This window comes from Mycothermus thermophilus (assembly GCF_041956435.1).
Source record: "Mycothermus thermophilus strain CBS 625.91 unplaced genomic scaffold VTJ04scaffold_5, whole genome shotgun sequence".
NCBI lineage: Eukaryota > Fungi > Ascomycota > Sordariomycetes > Sordariales > Chaetomiaceae > Mycothermus > Mycothermus thermophilus.
Window position 1 is genome coordinate 1,512,081 of NW_027191431.1, and position 22,908 is coordinate 1,534,988.

A 22,908-nucleotide genomic window follows, 5' to 3' on the forward strand; every position below is an offset into this window, starting at 1 on the left:
AAATCAATAAAAACAACGGTATACAACCGACCAGACCATTTCAGCAGGTTTTCCAAGACAGAAGAAACCACCAACCTGATCACGACCTATCAGAAGGCGATGGATCGGTCCCCTTGGCTTTCGCGTCCCCACCCTTGTTCTCAGGAGTTTTGTTGTTATCCTTTTTGCCGTCAACCACTTCGTCGATGGTCTCCGGCCCTTCTTCTTCCGGCGGGGTGAACGGCCTCCTCGCAAACTCCGCCGTCAACCTCCTCGGCGTGCCAGGGCTGCTCCCCCCCCCGCCGTGGGCGTACGGCGAGAGATTGCCATTGGTGGTACCCGTATCATTTCCATCCCAACGCTGCCATCCGGGCGGCAGCGGCGCTCCAGACGTCGAGTTGGACGCCGAGGTAACCGTCTCGAGCGAGGCGCCTCGCACCCCGCTGGGACGACGACCACCGGCGCCTCCAACAGCAGCATCGCCACCATCAGCCGCAGCACCACCAGTCACCTGCCCCTCGGGATCATCATCAAGCGCGTCTTCCCCGGCGGCATGCTCCCTCAGGACGTCCTTTACGCCCTTCACATGCTCCATCTCCTGCATCAAATCCCGGTCCGTCGGCCACAGGGACTTCCTCACCGCGGTAACCGCCAACTCGAAGATCACCAGAGCAGAAAGTACCACGAAGTGGACCAACCACCACATGGGCGCGCGTCCAAACTCGTTCAGGAAATTCCCGTGAATGACATACAGCCCCAGCTTCTCCGGGTACAGCAGGCTGATGAGCACGTTCCACAACCACCACCCCAGCAGCGACAAGAACATGCACCCCATGATGATGATGGTGCGGTCGTGCACCTCGAGGAACATGAGCTTAACGTTGATGAAGACGACTGCAAGCGAAAAGGCGAGGGTGCCGACGGGGTAGAGGTCAGTCGGGACGGGCCAGTGAGAGAGGACAGCGTAGATGTAGTAGACCAGGTAGAAGATGAGCACGGACTCGGTCACGCCCATGAACATCCACCCGAGGTACTGCAGGAAGTTGAATCCGCGGTTCTTTTGGCCAAAGGTGTACAGTTCCGGTACGGCCAGGAGTGTTTCCGCCGAGAGGTCGCGCTCAAAAATCCCCGGAATGATGACTGGCAGCGAGGTGAAGATGGTGTTGAAGACCGTCAGTGCGGTCGACTCGAACAGCGAGGTGCCCGTGTAGCCATTAAATCGTTGATAATGCGCCTGGATGAGGTAGAAGACCACCTCTTTCCAAAACGTGCCCAAAATATACTTGCCGCTGCGGATGTAGTTCCAGCGCCCATGGACGAACAGCAAACGCTGCAAGAACCGGAATTGAGCGATGGAGTAGTCCGAAATGCGCGCCGCCTGCAGACCTTCGCGACCCGAGATGCCGACACCGACATGAGCTGTCTGGATCATGGAGATGTCGTTGGCGCCGTCGCCAATGGCGAGAGTCACCGCGGAGGGCGCCTGGCGGCGGATGCAGCGCACGAGATTGGCCTTTTGCGATGGGGATGCGCGGCAGCAAATCACTGAGTCGACTCTAGAGACTAGGTCGAAAAACAGGACGCGCAGCTCCTCGTCGCCCTCAACCACCGACAGCGTGTGGCCGTCGATGACGGCGACCGAGTGCGGGACCATTCCGCGGCAGATGTCGGTCAGCGTCATGGCGAGGCGGTCGCGCAGGTCGCCGAGCGTGGCGTCGAGGATGTAGACCTCGGAAAACGGCTTGCAGATGCGCGCCGAGTGCGCCACGTTGATAGCCGTCTCGCGCTTGTCACCCGTGAGCATCCAGACCTTGATATTCGCCCGGCGCAGCTTGTCGATCGTCTCTGGAACGCCCTTCTGCAGCTTATCCTCGATGGCTGTGGCGCCGGCGAGGTCGAAGTCCTGTTCGATCAGCTCAGCCGCTTCTTCGATCCGTTCTTGGCGTTTGACAAGGCTTGTCGTCGCTTTCAGGTACACTTCCTTCCAGCGGCGGTACTCATCCTCGTCCAGGTAGCGGTAGGCAAAGATGAGCGTACGCAGGCCTTCGGTGGCGAACTCCTCGACCTGTTGGAAGCAGCGTTCAAAGACGGCAGCCTCGTTCAATGACTGCAACTCATCCACAGCCGCCTCGACGGGGTCCGCAAGACGGTTGAGTTCGAGCGAGCGAGCGCCGGCCATGGACCTGCGCGGCGCAGCCGAGTAGGACTCGCCTTCATCGGTCTGCTCGCCGAGCACATCGGCCTCACGTCGCGAGAGCCAGTGGTCAACCTCGTCCGTCAAGGCCATGGATCGGCGAAAGCTGTTATCCTTGCGCTCGAGCGCACGGCGAAGCGTCATGCTATCACGCTTGGGGCTGTGCAGGCTGAGGCGGCGCATAGCCTTCTCCTGCTCGACGCTCCGGCGCAAGCTGGCGCGGCGCTCAACGGCCGAGGCGGTCTGGATGGCGAGCTGCTTCTGCTTGAGCCGCGGTAAGATGACGCTGTCGGCGCCCTTGATAAAGATGCAGATGCGGCCGTCTGGCATGCGGAGGACGATGGACATGCGCTTGCGCTTGCTGCTGAATTCGATGACGTCCAAGATCTCGTACTTTTCTGTGACGATGGAGCCGTTGGCCGCACGTGTTTGCAAGGTCATGGACTGAGCGGCGCGATCGATGAGAACATAGCCGAGATCCTTGGCAGCTTCGACCAGAGCCAGCTCATCCGGGGACGCGGCTTGGAAGGAGATCTCGCCGTTCTCGCGGGTCTCGGGTAGACACGTGTGGCACAAAGCCATGCAAAGAACGAACTGGCGCGCCTTGCGAGTGAAGGTTGAGTGTGGATGGTTGGCGATGTAGCGAAGGAGGTCTTCGGTCTTGAGATCCAACTGCGGGCGTGTGGGATGGACTGGTGACTTCCATCTCGAGGCGGTACTGGCCCTTGGGGTGCGTGCTCCGACATCGACCAAACGCGGTCCGCCGCCGACCAAAGGCTCTTCCTGCATCTCAGGGTCGGCCGAGCGCGGGGCTTTGGCCGCCGTGTGCTTCTCCGCTTTCTCCTTCTGCTTCCCCTTCTTCGCGGCCTCGCGCTGCAAATCCATGTCATGGAGAAAGGCAGTGCCGGCGACGGTCATCTTGCGGAACTTCATCATATTCTCCGTGAGCGTGCCCGTCTTATCCGAGAAGACGTAGCTGACCTGGCCGAGGTTCTCAAGGATGGTTGTCGTGTTGGCCACCATCTTGGTGTCGGTGACAGGGTCGTACATTTCGATGTCGCTCAGGAGGAACAGCTGACCCAACTTGACGATTTCGAGACTCACGTACAAGGAGAGCGGGATCAACGTGTTGTATGCGATGACGAATGCGACGAAAATCTGAGTGAGGGATACAGAGCTGCGCTCCAAGTACCAAGCCTTCGACTCGTACTGTCCACGCCAGATTATGTAGCCGACAGTGCAGCCGACGCTGAGAATGACGACGAAGAAGACGAGCATGACAACGATGCGGTTGACGGCAAACTGCATCTCGGGTGCTTTGGCGCGGACGTTCTTGTTGGCATTCATGCGGATCTTGCACTCCTCCCCGGTGTTGATGACCAAGCCGATGGCGCAGGACGTGTTCCGGACGGTGGAACCCCGGTAAACCACCTCGTTGAGGGTCAGAGGAATGGTCTCGCCGTCGACCGTGGCCCTGCCCTCGTAATTGTACAAGTCGATGTTAGGGTCCTCCGACACAATCTCGGCGTCACACGTCTGCATCCCCTCGATCGTGGCACACCGCTTGGCCAGCAGCGGGCAAGCCTGCTTGCTCTTGAGGTTCGTCTCACCATCGAGCGCCATAGTCTCGATGTAGGCGACCCCATTGGGCCCTGTCGCGTGGAGCAAGATGATATCAGCGGGTACATTCTCGTCGCGCTCCAGCCGGATGATGTCCCCCACCCTCAGGTCCTGCCACTCCACCTTGGCCCACCGACTGTCACCGGCGCCTGCGCCACTACCCACCTGCTCCATCTCAGTCACCTGCTCGTCGTCTTCGCCGCCTGGAGGGGGCTTCTCCCGCCCGAAGAAGGATTTGGCTCGGGCCCTGCGGCTTTCTGCACGAGCGCGCTTCACCGTCCCATCCGGGTCCAAGACAGACACCAAGCTTCGGTTCTCAAGCTTGTCAAGCTTGTAGCGGCGGTAGTCGTCGTAGCCTTCCTTGGCCATGCTAAGGGCCACGAAGACCATGAGCGGGCCAATGGTGGTGTAGGTGCCCGTGGTGCTGAGGCCGGGGATCATCTGCAGGATACCAATGACCAGGAAGTAGAAGTTGGCCAGCTTGCTGAACTGGAAGAACAACTGCTTCGGGAGGAAGTTCCAAACAGTGTAGCGGCTGGAGCGGATAAAGTTTGAGACGAAGGGGTGGCCGGTCCTCTCATCCTTCAGGGGCTTCCGTCTGACCAGACCGGGCTTCAACGGGATGTGTCTGCCATCCACGCTCGGAGGAAGTGGTTTCTGGCGCAGCAGGCCCTCGATGATGAAACGCCTGTAGACATCCTCAACACCGGACTGAAGCTTGTCCCATTGCTTGTGAGGAAACCATGAGCTGCGGCTCGTCCGCGAAGGTAGAGGGATCGTGAATGGGGCCTCGGGCTTTTCCACAGGGTCGGCGGTGAGCAAGGTGCTGTCACGGCGCTCGTCAAAGGTCTGGCGCGGGAGGGTTAGCGAGACTCTCGGCTCGGCCTCCCGGCGGAGACGCGCAGTAGCAGGCGTGGATGGGCCGTCGCGTCTCGGCGACGGCGTCCGCTGGGAGTTGGTGGTGGCATGGAGGTCGCCGGCGCGAAAGGATGAGGATGGCTGGTAGCGGCGCAGGCTGGTGTTGGAGGCGCGGTAGCCGCCGTCGTAGCTCCGAGACCGAAGGGATTCGCCTTCACGGGGCACATTGAGGGACAAAGTCGGACGGCTACGTGCTATTGGGGGTTCGCCATCGCGGTGGACCGGGGGTGGTGGTTGCGGTGTCGCAGCGGCCTCGGGGGACTGCGCCGAGGCGTGTGTCCGTGTTGGGCTTGGGGATTGCTGCTGCTGCTGCTGCTGTTGTTGTTGTTGTTGTTGTTGTTGTTGTTGTTGTAACTCAATGGACTCGATCTGGTCCCGCAGGGCTTCCCGGGAGTTGGTGCGGCCCTTCCCTTCCATGCCGCGGGATCGCCAGCCGGCGTCCTATGCTCGGTGGCGAAGACAGCGCGGGACTCGACGGGAACACAAACAAGACGAGACGAACCGGCCTCGGCTAGGCCCTCGAGAAAGAAAGAAAGAAAAGAGAGGCAATGAGATCCAAGCGACGATGACTATGCTGTGGCATTCCGGGCTGGCTCCGTCGCAAGAATCAATATAAGTTATACCAACATTTGAGCACCAGAATTGTAAGAAGGCGGCATGGGAATCTGGCATGTCACACGACAAGCGAAACTTGTTCGGGACGGGAATCCATCGAGGTTAAAGATGAGAATCAAGTTCGCCAGAAGTGGGAACAACTGCAACTTCCGACCAATCAGCGGCTGTCGCTGATGCCATGCAGGGCAGTGGATGGGTCTGGGGCCCACGGGTTCCGGTGCTTGGGGGCCGGGCCTGGCCGGCTCCACTGGAGCGTCCAGCTGGGGCTTGTTGTCTGCTGACTGAGGTGGCCTTCCACCGGTCGCTTGCTGGCACCTTCCTTCCCCCGCAGCTTAGCGGCTCAGTTCTGCGAAGTCCCGACGGCAAGTGAGGTCCAGTCCAGTCCATCCAGGAAAGGTGAGGTGTTTTGTTTGCGCCGCCGAATTCCCAAATTTGGGCACACCGTGGCCTTCACCACATCCAGTCAGGCACAAGCTGAACGCTGACACTGCTTCGAGCCACGATCTATTCGCCACCATGCTTCTCAGCTGAGGCACCTTGTTGTTGCTTCGAATTTCAAGAGCCTTGCAAGGCTTGAATACCTAGCATCAGGTTTGGTGACATGTTTCTCTCGCCCAACGCCCAACGCCCGGCCTCAAGACCTGCCTTACCTATGTGCCCACTCTGTGTTGAAATATCTGAATTACACTAAAGTCCAGGCGACCTACCTGAGTGAGGGCGTTCTTTGTCTGGCATCATCATGTGTCCCGGGCAACAGCACAACAATGACCTACTTGGTGTTACCCATCAAAGGGATTGTGTTGGACCTGAAGACGCTTTCAGCGAAGACGTTCTGGCCGTTCCGCACCACACTCAGCCAGGTGAGCAGAGGCCGATGCCGGTCGTCATGGTGTGGCGTATGCACGCAAATCACTACCAAGCGCAAATAAACTCAGCACGTCAACACTAGCGCGAGAGTCAAGAGGACAAGGAGGCAGGACATACGTATCTGACTTTTGTTTTGGACCATCGAACTCCCGCCAATCCGAGGACAGCCTGATGATCGTTCGTGGTTCGCATGACGTACATAGAACCCAGCTTCGAGCCAAGGCATAATAGTTGTTTGACCAGCTTGGTGTTGTGCACGATTACACAGCCTTTTCCATTTGCCCTATTCTGGCACAACACCGCCAGCGGCATCGAAGCATGAACATGGCCAGATGGATGCATCCCATCCCATGATCCAGATGGCAGACATCCCAATCCGGAGTCTCTCTCCGAAGGCCGCCGGGATACTACTCCAGCGCACTATGGCTCTCCCGAGCCACTTAGGACTACCCGTATGTCCGGCCCGAATCCTTTGCAATTCTTCCCAGGCTCGATGTGGTGTCGCAGTCGATGCCATACATAAAATAGCATATTCTCAGCATTCTTCAAGTGTGCGGAGTGAAAGTTTGAAGTCAAAAGTAAGCCTGACCCCCGCACTAGAGTCTAGCCAAGCCTGCAGCTAGAACACAGCGGTGCCTTGGGGCCTGTCATGATGCCATCACCGCCAACTTCTGGGAGAGCCAGACCAACTCAGCTCAACGACCCATACATAGAAGCGGTGTGGCTGATTCTCGCCCTAGCCCTGTCCCATCACAGACCGCAAGGCTTCCATTATCTCCAACTGGAAATAACTAGTTCAGGCTTCAAGCTGAGCGAACAAAAACCGACGGAGATTTAGATAAGGCAGCCACTTTATTGTCTTGTTTGAAGATTCCCCCAAGGGTGCTTACTCATGCATCCAGGTGCTGAGGTAAGACCTGGCTTTGTGGCGTGTCGGACGAAACCTCAAGGTCAAAGGTGTCTTCCAAGTTCTTCACCTTTGTGCTCTGTGTTGGCGAGCCTCAGTTCCCAATGGAAAATTTGACATCGTTTTCCTGCCCGGCTTCAGCTCCCCAGCCCTCTCGTGTCCCCGAATGCGAAGCACTCATGGCTGCCGTTCACGTCCCGTTCCTGATCCCTTACTGGTCCTGAAGGCTGATGCTGTGTAACCAAGTAAAGTTGTTTGACCAGACCGTTGATTTGTCTCTTGCAAACTCAAGGACGAAGTCAGGTCGCAGGTGGAGGGTGACGTACGCCACAACACCTCGGTCCTGTCGTTTGTTAAATGAGAATGACCGTTGGACCACTTTAGCAGCCGTTGCGCCGTTTAGCGAGGCATGGGGAGATTAAGATCACGATGAGATCACCAGACATTTAACGTGAGGAAAGCGAGATGAGATGACGTCGGTTGTAGTGATGCTTCTTCAGCCCTATAAGCGGATGGGTCTTGAAAACCTGGGAAATTCTCAGGTGCACCAGGTGCAAGACCGATGTTGAATGTCCTTTTTATCAAGACGGTCATAACGTGGCTCCGCGGCCGCGGTGCCTGATTTAACTACTCCTGGAAATTAAATCCGAAGATGCTCCCCTCTTATTTCTCCTTACCACGCTCTCTACCTTATTGGTCATCAACCTTAAGGTTCTCAGCGACCTTATATTCTTCGAATAATAGGAGAGATCTTGTTTCGGGTGATCGGGACACAGAAGACACTTGTTGTCCACTCATCAACGATAAGAGCGCCATTACAACGAAAAGACTCCCTTCAAACAGTTTTCATTCCTTCGTCCCCTTTTCAACGAGAGCTACCTACTAGGATATCTCAACCATCCGCCACCTTCTACCTAACCGGCAGCAATGACAGTGGGAACAGGCGTATCATCCACTTTCTCCCCCACTGCCACTGCCACCCCTTACATCGGAGAGCAAACCAAAATGAGAAAACAAACGAGACAAGAAATGCTTTGTATGTCCCAAGTACCACCCATCCAAACAAAAAAAGACATAACAGATTGAGAGAGAGGGAGATCAACCAGTAAGGAAACAACAGAGGAAAAAAGGTATTAAACCACATTAGTCCAAAACCCCATTCCTCCCCATTCATAGCCACCTGGGCTTTAAACAAACGAGGAGACGGGGATGTTTTCATCCTTCTTTCCCGCAGCCGACGGCCAACCCAAGACAGAAACATCCTCCTCCATACATAACTACCTTCCCCATTGATCCATTCTGCTATGTCCAATACGTCGAGGACAGAGCGGCAGCAATTGACTAGGGAATAAGGTATTAAAAGGGGATCTGCTTCATGTGGCGTGTAAGTCACGTCCCAAGACAAGATCCCTAAACCTGCCACGGATACAGTTTAACTACGTCCTGGCAGGACGAAAAGAAGACCGCAACAAAAAACAATGAATCCGGTGTTCGGTACAGGGGGAAATGGTTCGGCAACCGCTGCAGCGCAGTGGCAGGGAGGGGATATTTCGTCATGGAAAAGACGTCGCTGGTTGGATGAAAACGTTGTAGACGAAGCCGGAGAGTCGAAAACGTCAGAAAAGCAGGCGTGAATGTGTGTACGGGAGTGTTGATGGGTGTTCTTTGGTGGTATTCGACGACAGAGTTGAGAGAGTTGAGAGAAACGAGTTGTTGTCGTGCCCCGATTTGAGTGAAACGATCGCCGCAAAACGACAAACGGAAAACAGTGGTAGGCAGCCTTGCCGGACAGAGCCCCCTGGTATATACGACAGACACGACCTCTAAGAAAAACGCCAAAACGAGACAAGAAATTCCCAGACCCGAACTCCACCACTTCGATCTCACATGGCACGGCCACTTGTATCATGGATCTGTACTGCCGATTTACTGCGCATGAACACTCTCTGGTGACAGAGACGATGCTTGGTCGGCGTCGAAACCCTTCAGATCCATAAACTGATTCAACTCGAGGTCGGCCTGGCTTGGTTCTGGGAAGGGCGAGTGCGGGTGCATGGGAAGGGTCATGGTCTGCTTGCCACCGGTGGGATAGATATCACTGACGCTGGCGCCATCGTCCGAGACGGCTGAACCCTCGCAAATGGTGGGCATGGTCATTGGGGATGACTCGCCAACAATGGCCGAATCCGAATGATTGAATGGGAGCGGCGAGATGGACGGAGGTGGGACACCAAGGTTGGCAGGGTTCACCATTGGCGAGAAAGTGGCGCTGTACGGCGTGAAGGCGGGTGCGGGAATGGCGTTATTGTCAGGAGGCTGAGACGCGAAGAAGTTGGGGCTCGGGAACTCTGAGGGTGTGGGCGCAGTCGTGGCCGAGAGGGGGTACGCGCGCATATCCAGGGTACCAAAGCCGGCGCGGGTATCGATGCGCAGATTCGGCAGGGGATTCAACATGTTTGGTTGTTGAGGGATGGGGCTGAAGATGTTGGGATTGTGGACGGGGGCCTGCGAATCGGGCTGCGTGATGTGGAAGCTCGGCGGATTCTGGAGCAACTGCAAGGTTTGAAGGTCGATAGGACCCGGCACGCTGCGGCTCCGCTGTCTCTTGTGGCCTGGACCACGCATCATCATAGTATGCTGAGCGGCAATGCCCCACTGGGTTTCCTGAAACATGCCCACATGCGGCTGAGCGAAGTTGGGCTGCGACGAGGGCCGGGCCGCGGGTGACACTGGAGCGGACACAGACATCGGGTGCATATCGAACGTGGCAGCGGTCGGTGTGGCGAGCGGGGCAGGAATCGGGGTCGGGATCGGAGCAGGCATCGGAGGCGGGACCGAGTGCCTGTGCATAAAAGCCTCCAAGCTGACGAGCTTCGCAAGCTGGCCGCTCAGCACCTTCGGATTTCCACCGAGGTGGTGGGTCAGCACCCGGGACGCCTGCTGGTCCTCGGTGAAGTCGTTCACTTGGATGAAGTTGGCGGTGGTCGACGAATCCATGTAGAACAGCGGAGGCTGCAAAAGCTCGATTGTGATGCCGCCGCCCAGGTGGTCATTGCCCTCGCCATTGTTCAGGTAGATGTTCTTGATATAGGCAAACGGGTATTCAATCTTGTACCCGGCCTGGTCGTTGTTGATGTAATAAGTCATGGTGCACTTGTCCGGGGAGTAGAAAATGATGAGGTCCATGGCATTCTGGCCGACCCGCATCCATCTTCCGATGGTGAGCGAGCGGCAGTTGAGGTGGTGGATCACTGACGCAGTTAGACGAAGTCCTGGCTCAAGAACAGGAACTAGAACAAAGACTTACAAACTTTGCCTGGACCGGACTGATCACCCATGATCCCCGGGTGCCCATACGGAAGGAGACCTGTGCGGCCAAGGAAGCCTGGAAGGCCCTTACCCGACTCCATGGCCTGCATGGCGAGATACTGCCTCATCGATTCGGGGATCGAGTCCAGGTCCTCGCCGTTCTCAAGGCTCTTCTTGGCGAGCTGTTTGATCTTGGCACGACTGCAATGCGTCAGTCAACGACGAAGGCCCCAAAAAAACCATAAAACTGGGAAACACACCGGTTCTGGAACCAGATCTGAACCGAGCGCTGCGTCATGTTGATCTCCTCGGCTATCCTCTCACGGACCTGTGCGGTTGGCGTTGGGTTCTTGTTGAACTCCATCTCGAGAGTGGTCAACTGGTCCTGGGTGGCCCGCTGGCGCTTCTGGTTCTTTTGCTGCTGCGTCAGGGTGCTCTTGCGTGGGGGCCGTTTGGACTGCGTCTTGGAGCCATTGGGAGACTTGACGATCTTGTTTGGTGGGTTCGAGGAGGGACCAGTCGACGAAGGGGTGAGAGAAGGCGATTTCGAGCCAGGCGATGTAGACGAAGGAGCTGAAGTTGTTGGCACCAGAGAATCCTCCTGCTTGCCCTGCTCATCCCGACCCTCCTCCCTCACCTCTAAGGTGAACTCCTCCGGTTTGACGACGTCGGTCGCCATGATGATACCGTGGCGCTGCTCAATTCGGGTTATCCAAAGCGTGTAACGTCTGGTCGTGCGTGTGTGCCCCTTGGTTCCTCCACTCAACCGATCCTAGCAGAAGTGGCGACAAATAACCGTCGTTTCTCAGGCGATGATGTGTCTCAGATCTGGGCGTGGATCGGGGATAGAGAGCCCAGGTAGGTCGGCGTGATGTGTTCGAGATCGAATGCGTACGATGAGGGAGCGTTCGACGGCAATATGAGAAGGAGCGGATGATACAAAGGAGCGTCTTCCTGCACGAGTTGATCGACAGGAGGCAGTTGGGATAGCGTGCTTTGGTGTTGATGGAATAGGGGTAGTCAAAAAAAGTGTGGACGACTGTGACCACAAACAAGAAAACAAAAATTGGTTGGACAGAAACAAGACAAACAACCCGAAAGGAATGACGGGATTTAGTTTGGCGAAGAGAGAGATAGAGAGGGAGCGAATAGTCAGTTAGTAGCAATGAGATGTTCCAAGGAGCGACTGTGGTGAGAAAAGCGAAAGATAGAAAGTGGGGAGAGAGGAAGGGGAAGGGGTAGTGTGGTTGTGAGGGACAGACGACGGTGAGGCGATGATCCAAGGTGGAGGACAAAAAAGAGAGACTAGGGGGGGAGAAGTCAGGACGGGGACATGGGGGGGGTTCAAGAGGAAAAGCAAAACAGAGCGACCCGCGTGGACTTGTCGGACCCGGACTGTGGGCGGCAGGCGGCTTTCGAGCCCTTGGACCCTGGAACCCCAGACGGAGCCGGACCAGTCGCGTGGGTGGGTCCTACCTGTTTGGGTGTGCTTCTGGTTGTCCTCCCATCCGTTGGGCAGTTCGTGGGCTGCAGGCTTGAGGACCGCACCGTGCGGATAACGGTGCGCGGCCTTGCCTAGGCTCCCCAGTAGCAGGGTTGGATCGACCGTTCATCGAGCCCGCCTCTCCTCCGCTCATCAGAACCGTTTAACTACGTCCTACGGAGTCCAGTCTTAAAAACGTTCCGTCTCTTCTCTCCGCGTCGAGATTTTCTTCCCTCCGCAGTCTATCTAAGGACGACACCCCACGCGCTCTTTGGAACACCCCGTCCATCCAGCCCAAAGTGTCATCCGGAATCTGGTCTGGACATATGGAGTAGTGTGTCTAGCATAAGACAAGTGAAGGGGGACTTGGCGCCGGTCTTTCTGTCTCCATCTCCTAGGGCAGTCCCGGGCCGAAGTGAACGGTTAGTCTCTGCCCCCGCTCCCGTCCGTCAGCCAAGGATTGCCGTCATGGTCATGGGTGCACGACACGAGTGAACGCGGCAACGCGGGTGTCCTGGAGCTCTCGCTGATCCACCCAATCACTACCGCCGGCTCACAAGCTGACATGCATCTTGGGCGCGCCCCGTCTGTGTATGTACGATGGCGGAGGGCCTACAGAGTACACTATCCCGTACCTGGATGAAGGATCGTTGTGCTGGTTGGTGTCACTAGCTCTGGACCGGCCACGGCATGCGGTTCAGACAAGTATCTCAAGCTGAGCTGGATCAGGCCGTTGTTGTAGTGTACTTGTTGGACGAAAAGCACTCTGATTCGCTTCGTCTGTTTCACTTCTCGGTGACCTGTCGAGTTTCGTGCCTCGGGATGCCTTTCAGTAACCCCACGGTATCTGGAGGGCAGCATGACAAACTGTGCTCTGGGCTGATCGAGAGCCGCGTCTCTAGTCCGCGACACCACGGTGAAACCGCCTACGCCTGGGGCCTGCGGCAAGCGCTCGTTCTGCTCTTTGATGCGGAATACCCGCCGCTCATGGTACTAGGGAGGGCGGATTTCGTCTCTCGGGTGACGACATCCTGAAGGGATACACTGCATCAATCTGGTGAACCTCCAGAACTAATGTTGGGTTGGATTCCGTAGTCCTGTACATACTCTCGCAATGTCAAACAGAAATATACCAGACAAGGGTATAAGGCGGATTTGGGGAATGCTGCGGCTGGGATATTTAACGTACCATCCGCAAGGGCTGCCAGTTTGAGAAGTGAGATGTGATAGCTACCTTCTGCCGAAGGATATCTGTGTCGAAGTCACCACACCCACAGACAGCCATTACGACTGGCGCCTCTGAAGAATAACAACTAACACAACGTGAGCGCCTACACTGCGGTCATACTCTACACCATGAACCTCGCCGCTGGAATCAGTGACGCCGCCGGTTCACTTCCTTCAACGCCCATGGCCCAATATACTGTACAATAGGGTCAGAGATCGCTGAGTGCCTGGTCTTCTCCAATGTCGAGCGACTCAGGTGCCTAAGTCTCGCTACACAGTGCTGTAGGCCGGGATCGCACCAGCCCCTTGCCTGATAATGGCGCCACAGATTCGCGGGGTCGGAAGGTTATGACTGTGTCGTTGAGTGACGTCTAACGGTTGTGAAAACCATCTGGATCCGTGCGTCCAGATCGATGTCCTCAAGTGAGCCGTCGCTCCTGTGTCGACATGAATAAATAAGAGGTCAAAGAGCCTGTGAATGTCAATGTGAGGATGTGGTGCCTCGGGTCGGAGGAAGGGATCCAACGAGGTGCTCTACAGCCAACATCTCTCGCGGAAACCCCGGCGCTTGGGTTGTCTTGTAGTACCGCGTTTGTATGGAACTGGTGCTCTTGGAGGGGGAAGGTTGCAATGTGGCCTGTGTTTTGACGAGGAAACGCTGTTTCCACCACGATGGGCTGTTTCGTGGGTTTCTTGCTGGGAGTGCACGTTCAACGCGCGATCACAGCTCTTCGCCTGTGTGTCTGCGTCGGAGGCGAAAGCCAGCCCATCATCGGATCCAGGCCCCTGAGTGAGGCATGGCCTCAAAAGCCGCCCAAACCGCGGGAGCGCATCGCCATCAGCCGCGGTGGGACGACAGATCTGCTGTTTCCTTGCCTGCGGGTGGTGCTTGCATCCCACCTGGGCTCTCGTCCCACGGATTCGTCCCAATTGATATGGTAGCCTTTTGTGTTGTGCGACGCGCTCCGCGTCCCTGCGTTAGTTTACACAGCAGCCTCTAGGTTTGCTTGCGGTCGTGGAGGAGCTCTTCGCTATGGACTGCGGGTCTGCGAGTCTCCTGCAGCTGCAGCCAGCCACAAGCCTGCAGGTTCGAGCCGAGCGTGCGTCTAGGTTGGATCGGTCGCGTTGAGCTTCCGGGTGTCTCCCCGACCGAGGTATTAACGGATTCGATCTTGGGCCGCGTTGGCCATTTGACATCTTCGCTTCTGACCATGAGTTATGTCTCTCCCGTCAGTTGCTCTTCCAGCAAGTCTCGCAGAGCCAAAACAGTGGATAGATCCCACGCTGATGTCATGTGAGTGACCGACAGTCAAGCTTCCTGTTGAGCATACAGTGTGAATCGAAACATGTTTGACGGCTGTGACGTCGGAAGAGCACAACACAACGCGGGTCGAAAACTCTTGTCGAGAAAGCCTGACGGAAGGTGAACCGTGTCGAGCGCTTCTCGCAGACTGTGACAAGACCCGACCCCCTGTTGGACCCACTTTACCCCTGAAAGAACTGCGGCCTGCGGGCCAGGGTGGGGCATGCCAGGAACCATGTGGACTGCTGCATGTCATTGGTCCGCCAGTGGGCCGCGACCTTCCAAACGCTGGGGGGACCCACACCTGCCGGAACTTGCCAACGTGGGAAGCGGCCGCCAACCCTCCTCCCTTTTCTGCCCTGAAGCTAAACTCTTCCTGGCCGGCCGGTTTCGACCAGTCTGCGTTTTCGCCGTTCATTTGTGTTGTTGTTTGGTCCGTTTGCTCCCGCGCCAATCCACACCCACAGCTCGACACAAAAAACCACTCTGCTGCCCTCCAAAACCCGTCCATTTTTAGTACCTACCTTGATCTGAGGCGCGTCTCATGTGGCTCCGAGCCGGAAAGTCAAGGAGGGAAGTCACCGAGCATGTCCGGCTGACCGACAAACCTCGTGAGTGACGTCGGTGTCCGATGTCCAACCCCACACTGCCGACACAATGCTCTCCACAAGATTTGGGGAAAACACCGAGGGCCGAACATTCAGCGCTGGTTGTGGCCGCATCCACATCCACGTTCGATAGTTAACCCAGCGTTGGGGATGGGTCAAGGTGAGGTGTCCTACGGAGTCCTCCGCCGGACACGTGAGTTGGCGCGCTTGGTCCAACTCTTGTCTCAGCAAACCCTCGTTGGTTGGTTTCGACTTGTTTCAAGCACCGCGTCTCGGACTCGTTGGATGAACGCGAGGCCTTGTGGTGAAAGATCTTCATGCATGCCGCGGGAACCACACCATCTCTAGATCGAGGCATGATTGGCCGCCTGGCTGAGTGCTCCTTCATGCAGGCTTCAGGGCAAACCTCCATCCCAAGGCTGATCGATTCCGTCCGCAAACTGATCAACAAGCGTACTTTCACGCACAGAGTATGTACATGTGTACAGGATTCCCAAGGCCGCCCATCCCCTTTCCTCGCTCACGACCACGAGACCAAGCTGGTTGAGGGTGTGCCATGTGGCCGCCATGTGAAGACAATAAACCCGCCGTTGAGGTCATCGATTGGTGGCGCCCGTAATGGTGGCTTTCTCTCGGCGGTATCGCCGTTGCCAATCGGAAGGCTACGGGCTGCGTGGGTTTTGTTCAGCTCTGAGCAGACAGCACCAAGATCCGACGGCTCACGATTTCATTCATGACAAGTCGGTTTCGATCGGAGGATGACTACTCAAAGAACCAGGTCCAACCGACATCCCGGAGGTAAACGGTCTGTCCGCTTCCTGGGGTTTGTGAGCTTTCCATTGATCCGATCTTTGGCGCAAACCTCGGACGAACAGGCTTCTCAAAAAACAACATGGAACAACCCGGAACCGAGCCCTCCCTTAAGATCGATCTCACTTTTGCTGTTGGGATTAGAGCCGTGCCAGTCCCAACCACCAACTACATCAGGAGCTGCGAAAGATCGGAAGACAGGAACTGGCTGATCGATCCATGCTAGACCAACTGTACCACTTCGATGCCGCTTCGATCGGGACTCTCAGGCGCCCCAAGCCCCTGTCGATAGGTGAATCACTAAGAGCCCTACCCCGGATCTAACAACGACCTTCCGACAAAGCCATCCCACGTCAGTCCTTGTGATCATGCGACTGCCGTCTGGCGCGGCATGCGAAACAACAAACACAACCGGATTGGGCATCTGCCACAAGCAGACCTCTCCTCCACAGCTTCGATGCTGCGTTTCCCCGGAGGCCCACCGGTTTCGCCGTTGGAACGTTGCGCCGTGATCCTTTCTGCGACTCACCGCTCTCGCCTCCCGGGCCTGCTCCCTGTCTCGGGATCCTCGGCTCAGGTCCCCTGTAAATCTGTAACAACAGCCATCTGGAAGGTTATGCCTGTTTCCAAGCGCCCGCTCTGACGACATGGCCACCAACACAACATGGTCGCTGCCAGTGTTGTCAAGATGATATTGGACTCAAGCCTGGAGGATGCGTCATCGGAACGGAGTGGTGCCTTCTGGCATATTCCTGCTTTATAGATCACCAGATCATCATCTAACCCCCCCACAACCACACTCGATCTTCCAATGCATCAGGTTCCAAGATCGTTATATGGACAGACGGAGTAACAGATCTGTTAAGCTCCATCGGTTCCTGCCAAGCAAGCTGCCGCCCCCGTTCCCGACCCGTTCATGCACGCGGCTAAGGCAAGATACCCTGGATATTTTCGGACTGTAGGAGCGCGGTTACGGCGATGCCGTGCCTTTTCGTCGCCTTGAAGTCTCTGTGCCAAGTATCAAGTGAGCGTTGTGCATGGAGCAGAGTAGGCGTGCATATGTACGGAGTATGTACATACTTCAGACAGACCTATGGAGGGGCACGGGCTGCATCAATGCTAGTCCCCGGAGAAGGCTGGCCAAACCAGGAAAGCCAACGCATCGCGTCGTTAAGGCCAGCAATGCGGGAGAATGGAGGCTCTACCCGCATGCTACTTCGCAGTATAGGCGCAGCGTCGTATTGCGTCTGGCTCGGTATCAAGTATATGCTTGACCCGGATGGAGGGTGAGTTTGGTAAATACAGTTAAACTCAAAGTCAACTCGCTTACCGGAGTTGGACCTAGATCCGTTGTATGCCCGGTAATCCCTTTGACAGATGCGTACATAGCAGTACTGTACATTACTGTTGGTGTTGGTAAACCTAACACATATACTCCGTATTCTGTCTATATTCCGTATGCGGCTGCAATATCTCCCAGTCATTATGGTGTTCTAAAGCACCTAGCGATGCGACCAGGTAGCTTCATAGGAGTAGTGTAGGGAATAGTATCAATCCCATCTGAGACGACACTTCTGCCCAATATTCGGTGATTCCAATGCAGCTATGCCTGGATAGCTATGGCCATCACGTCCCACCTTTCGGCGAACGGTAGTTCTAGTCCCAATATCAGCTTAAACGTCCAGCTCCTTCATGACTTCTCCCACAGCCCTTGCCGCCATCCTCTTGCGCTGCTCCTCTGGCAAGTCTGCACCGGCCTCTCTCACGGCCTGGAGCTTTCGCATCATCTTTTCCAGCTTGTCCACGTCCTCCTCTCGAATGCCATCATCCTGGCCATCGTGATGATCGTCATCCCCTAACCCCCCGGCCAAGATGGCCTTCTTCAGTCCCTCAAAATCCGCCTTATCAAACCCAAAGTCCAGCTTGCTGGGATCGAACTCTCCGTTGTCATCGTCGTCCTCACTCTGATCCCATGTTTCCATCTCGTCACCACCTCCGCCGCCCAAACCCCCTCCTGACCAGTCATTCGCCTGCAACGCCTCCAGCACGCGGGCCATGCCGACTCTTTCCCCAAACGCGTTCCGCTTCTCCTTGGCTTTATCTCCAACCCCGCCCTCCGCAGCCGCAGAGCTGGAGGAAGAAGAAGAAGAAGAAGAAGAAGAAGCAGACTTTTTCACCAACTCCGCCTTCGAGACATGGACAAACTCCAACCCGGACTCGGCGCACAAATCCTCCCACTCGTCCAACCACCCGCCTCCTTCCCCGTCGAGCAACGCCTCGTCCACCGGCGGCTGTCCGTGGTGACTACTAACGCCCACCGCAAGCCCGACCCCGTCCCATTCCCACCCTCCTAACCCTTCCCGGACGAGCTTGCCGACGGAAGTGATCAGCTCGCGCGCCTTTTCTCGGGACGCCAACCCGGGAGCAGCGGGAGCGGGAGATGGCAATGATGATGACGAAGAGGGAGGGAGACCGAAAATAACCATCACCCCACCCAAGACTTCCAAAACTTCCTTGGCTTCTTCAGCAAGAAAGGAGGCTGCCCATTCGGAAGGGTCGGAGATGAGGTCGAGCCAGATGGGGATGGTGGTGGTGTAGTAAGGGGTTGTGAGCAGGAGGGGGTGGGTTGTTCCCGCTAGGGTTGGTTCTGGTACTTCTTGGTTGGCGGTGGTGCTCGGAGGTGGTGAGGGATCCCGGAGTGGGAGAGCCGGGGAGGGTGCGGTGCCGGTTAGGTCTGTGGAGGGAGTTAGTTGAGGTGCATAGCTTTGGTTACGTTGGAGATGGGAGGGGATTGTCACAGAGGGGTTTAGGCTGTCCTGAACAGAACATGTGTTGGCGGAATAGGGAGTTAAGGGATATGAGAGTTCAAGATGAGACACAACGGTGATATCAATCTATCACCTACCATGAATGACATCGCTGAGGTGATGGGCCGAGTCGGCCAAGGACACGGCAAGGATCCTCCGGGGGTTGGAGATCTCAGTAACTTTACCGGGTGCACTCATCTTCGTTCCGATGATGATACGTGTCGCGGAAGTTTAGAAGTTGACAAAAAAAGCTTGAACCTTTGGGGATGGGCAAAGAGAGGTGGGAGGTTGAAGTTCTGGGTTGGAGTTGATGACCCCACTGCGGGGTTACAAAGCTACTTGAGTGTGGTTGGGGAATGAAAGCATAAGAACTTTCATCTTAACCACGACACGCCGATGACCCTTTTAACCCACAACCCCATGGTGTATCCAAGGTTGAGTAGTGAGGTTATTGTCTATTCAACACTCTATCCAACCAATCCAAAGGTATATCTTACTCTATACTTCATACCCATCCCTGAGTTGAACATGGTTATCTTCCAGATTGACATCCCTATCTGGCCAAGAGCATCCCAACAGAAGAATGGAATCTCGGAAACCGCATTTCTGCTGTTATAGAATGACAGCTGCTGCTTGGGCTCTGGCGATCTATACTCAGTGTTAGATGGTAAAGTCAAGTGGGACCTGGAGGTGGCGGGGAGCCTTACGTGTAAGAGACAGCTCGCAAACATGCGGTTATCAAGAATGTACTGCAAAGACCACGTCCTCAGAATACAGGACTGGTATCCCCAGCGGAAAGATCCAGCCCCCGCTTTGAGCCTGTCCCAGTCATCACAGTCATCCTCTCCTACCCAGACCCAGACGGTCCCAATCCCAATGACCCGTATCCCTGGAACTCCTGCCAATCCATGTTCCCATCCTGCATGTTCATTGCCAGAGGAGCATTTCCAGCTGTTGCGGAAGGTGTGGCGACATCCATGAACGAGGCGAGGTCTTGGAGAGCCGCCACAGTCCCATCAGCACCCGGGACAAACGGATCCCAAGCCATGGAGGAGCCGAAGTCCGGCAGCATGTCCAACCCCGACCCGTATCCCAGACCAGCCATGTTCAAAAGCGGTTCCTGCATAAACAAGTTTGACGGAGCGGGCGGGTCAAGCATGGCGGCATGACCCTTCTCCGTCTTTCGGTTATCGTCATCCGTCCACGCGAAGCCCGTCTCGCGCAGAGAGGTGCGCAACCGGCTAACGTACCAGGGCGTCTCGATCGGCGGCCCCCCGGCGCCCTGCAGTTCGACCAGCTTTTGCCTGCGTCTGGACCAAGCAGTGAGCACGTGGAGGGCGAGCGCCGCGTAGACGCGATTGCTGAGGTCGAACAGCTCTGGGTGGAAGGTGTAGACGACGCCGACTTGTCGCCAGGCCCGTTCGACGAGACGACCCTCGAGACGCTGGCCCAGCTGGCCCACGACATACAGGAACAGGTCGATTTGGAACGCGAGCAGCGTGAACCAGGCGAATCCGGTGTTCTTTGTGGCTTCGTAGCCGGCCTCGTGGTGTTCGAACGCCGAGACGGCGTGCATGAAGAGGTTGTCGTTGACCGTGTTCACTTCGCCTTTCAACTCGGGACGTTCCCCTGGATTGAGGGCGAACTCATCGAGTTTGTCGACGAGATGTTTGCCCATCGCTATGGTGATCTCGTGCACGCCACCCGCGTTCTTGTCGCAGAACTCGTCGAAGAAGCTGACGAGTTCTTCGCGGAACGCTTTGAGGCAACGTCGGTGTTCTTGCTTTTGCTCCGGGCTGAGGCCCTTTTTCGGGTCCCCTCCCGCGGGCAGGATGAAGACGCTTTCGAGATCTGGGATGGCCAGGAGAAACTTTGCAAACTTGTAGACAAGAAGGCAAAATACCATCTCGGTGGGGCCTGACTGGCCGATGAGGGGTTCTGAAGTCGCCGGGCCAAAATCGCAATCGTTTATGTTTGTCGGTGGCTTGGTGTCACAATTGATGGGGAGGATATTTCGCGTGATGCCCGAAAACATGGCGTATTTGGCGTCCACAAGGAGAATATTCCACCAGAGTCGCCGTCGCATCTCTGTCTCGAAAGGAGACAAACCCAGAGCTGTACCGTCACGGTGGAGGCCCATTTTTTGCGCCATACGGATGGCAACGCCGTTGAGGACCCAGACGGCATGGCGGTTGTAACGCCCCTGGAGTGAAATCTGCAAGGAAACGTTAGCCTACACAGAATTGAACTCCCTGGAGCCGGTCACCTCACCAGATAGAGCACAAGAGCCTGGAGTACCGTCAAGTCGGAGGACTGCAAGAAGTTGATTCGGAGCAAACTCATCCTGACCCCCGTCGAGAACGCTTGGAGGGCTTGTTCCCTGGACCGGCCAAGGACGGCGATACATTCCTCTGGCGTCAGCGATACGACCGTCATCAGAAAGACGGCGAAGAGCAACGTCTCGACGTTCCTAGGGACACGTCCAAAGCCCCAGCTGGCCGCCTCAACGAGAGGCTGCATCGTCGGGACATGAATGAACTTGGTCAGGGGGTTGACCCTTTCCAAGTAGTGCTGCCACAACCTGGTGACATGAGTGCGTTCGGGCCAAAGGCTTGCTAGGTTGACGGCAGGGTTGTCGCCGCCGATGAGTAAACTCGAGTTGTCGTCGACTGTTGGTACTTCAGGGCACTCGGATTCGGAATCGGCACCACTATCTTTGCTCATTATATCCCTCATGGCTCGGACTTCCTCGTAGATGATAGCCGCCACGGGACTGTCAATGAAGCGCATATCTTCGCCCTCCTTGATGAGCTTCCCTGTCGGTTGCCATTCCCGGGTACGGTTTGCAAGCGATAGGAGCGTTTCCGTATCTGCGTCCGAGGATGACTTAAGGAGGTCCGGATTCAACTTGACATACTTCGCCAGCAGTTCCTCGCAGCGTTGGAGTCGCTCTTGTAGAACTTGATGTGGGCGACGGCGCTTGGTCCGAGGTGCCGGCGTCGCAGGCACGCATCGAATTCCAGCCTGGGAAGTGTAAGTGGCAAATTGCAGGCATACTGGGAACGGGAGAAGGCAACCTTGATGCAGTTGGGACAGGGAATAGTTTTGGTGCATTTGATTTTGCGAGTTTGGCACTGCACACACGCAAGAGGTCTGGGGGGTTTAGACATGACGCTCGGTGCTGGGGAAGCACCGGCGCTGGATGGTTGGGTTGCGGGGGTTGAAGAAGGGGCGGGAATGGATGTTGAGACGGGTACAGATCCCGTGGAGGCTGAATCTTTGCCCATCGAGGCATCCCCGTCTGCATCTTGATCAAAAGTAAGTTCAGGGCTCATCAAAACGCCTCGGGAGAAGACTCACCAACATCCGAGTCGGCATCATTGGACTCTTCGGCATCGAGTGAGTCCTCGTCGAATGCCGTTGTGGAACTGGGTACTGCAGAGCCATCCGCCTTGGCATCAGATGCTTTTGCATCGGACGCCTTTGGAGGACGGGGTTGTGGATTGGGGAGTGCCAGGCCGCTGTTCATGGTGGCGGGCGGCGCATCCAGACAGACCGAGGAAGCCAGGGGGAGAGACAGATTCGGTATGTCCTGGACAACTAAGTACCTGAGATGGGAAGCTGGTGAAGGAGGCTTGTCATCAGGATAGGTGGGATAGTTGGGCGGACGGAACCGATGGAGGAAAGGCTGGGTAGAATTAGGACGCCGGTATGGCTGCACTACCTCCGGAGACGTTCCAGACGGGAGGGAGAGATGAAACTGAGGTCCCAGCAAGTTTACTCAATTGCAGAGAATGCTGGTCAAACTCTGTCGCTAGGTGGTGCAGACAAGAGAGATCAACGGAGGCTTTCCGAACTTCCCCAAGCCGTTTCCACCAGGTTAGACCCAACGTGTGGCTTTAGCAATGCGAAACCGAGGCGGCTGGGAGGGTTCGATCGAATACCGGTAGGGCTGGTCCCAGTGTTTCTGAGATTCCCGAGGCCGAATTCAGGGAGAAAAGCATATGATGAGAAACAAGAGGTTTGTCGATTCAAGAGAGATAGGGACCACACTAAGCCCACGGGGACCGTCTCATTCATCAAGAATGGCAGATTGGAGACCAACTTCCACTTGATTCCAATAATTGTCTGATGGGCTGCAGATACTAGCGCCCGCCCTCCAAGCTCAAGTCGGGCTAACAACGGGAACTTTTCGACGCTGTGCAACCCTGAACGTTGTCATTGGCGCCCCACAGTCTTTTGGTCTCCAGCATCATGCCGC

General features: G+C 56.2%; 4 protein-coding genes across 4 annotated transcripts; all 4 read right to left on the reverse strand.

Moving 5' to 3' along the window:
- Positions 1–79: 79 nt before the first annotated feature.
- Positions 80–5,128, reverse strand: VTJ04DRAFT_7597 (uncharacterized protein; the record flags this gene model as incomplete). Its single annotated transcript, XM_069365941.1, has 1 exon — positions 80–5,128. The coding sequence occupies one exon, from the start codon at positions 5,126–5,128 to the stop codon at positions 80–82; it is 5,049 nt and encodes a 1,682-aa protein (XP_069216926.1).
- Positions 5,129–9,026: 3,898 nt separating this feature from the next.
- On the reverse strand, positions 9,027–11,088 carry VTJ04DRAFT_7598 (uncharacterized protein; the record flags this gene model as incomplete). Its single annotated transcript, XM_069365942.1, has 3 exons — positions 9,027–10,351; positions 10,408–10,610; positions 10,670–11,088. 3 exons carry the CDS (start codon positions 11,086–11,088, stop codon positions 9,027–9,029), a joined length of 1,947 nt encoding a protein of 648 aa, XP_069216927.1.
- A 6,425-nt stretch (positions 11,089–17,513) lies between these two features.
- VTJ04DRAFT_7599 (uncharacterized protein) lies at positions 17,514–18,845 on the reverse strand (the record flags this gene model as incomplete). The annotated part of the gene is made up of 2 exons (XM_069365943.1): positions 17,514–18,574; positions 18,746–18,845. The coding sequence occupies 2 exons, from the start codon at positions 18,843–18,845 to the stop codon at positions 17,514–17,516; spliced, it is 1,161 nt and encodes a 386-aa protein (XP_069216928.1).
- Positions 18,846–19,259: 414 nt separating this feature from the next.
- Positions 19,260–22,176, reverse strand: VTJ04DRAFT_7600 (uncharacterized protein; the record flags this gene model as incomplete). The annotated part of the gene is made up of 6 exons (XM_069365946.1): positions 19,260–19,295; positions 19,355–19,466; positions 19,511–20,862; positions 20,919–21,671; positions 21,725–21,954; positions 22,008–22,176. 6 exons carry the CDS (start codon positions 22,174–22,176, stop codon positions 19,260–19,262), a joined length of 2,652 nt encoding a protein of 883 aa, XP_069216929.1.
- Positions 22,177–22,908: the final 732 nt, after the last annotated feature.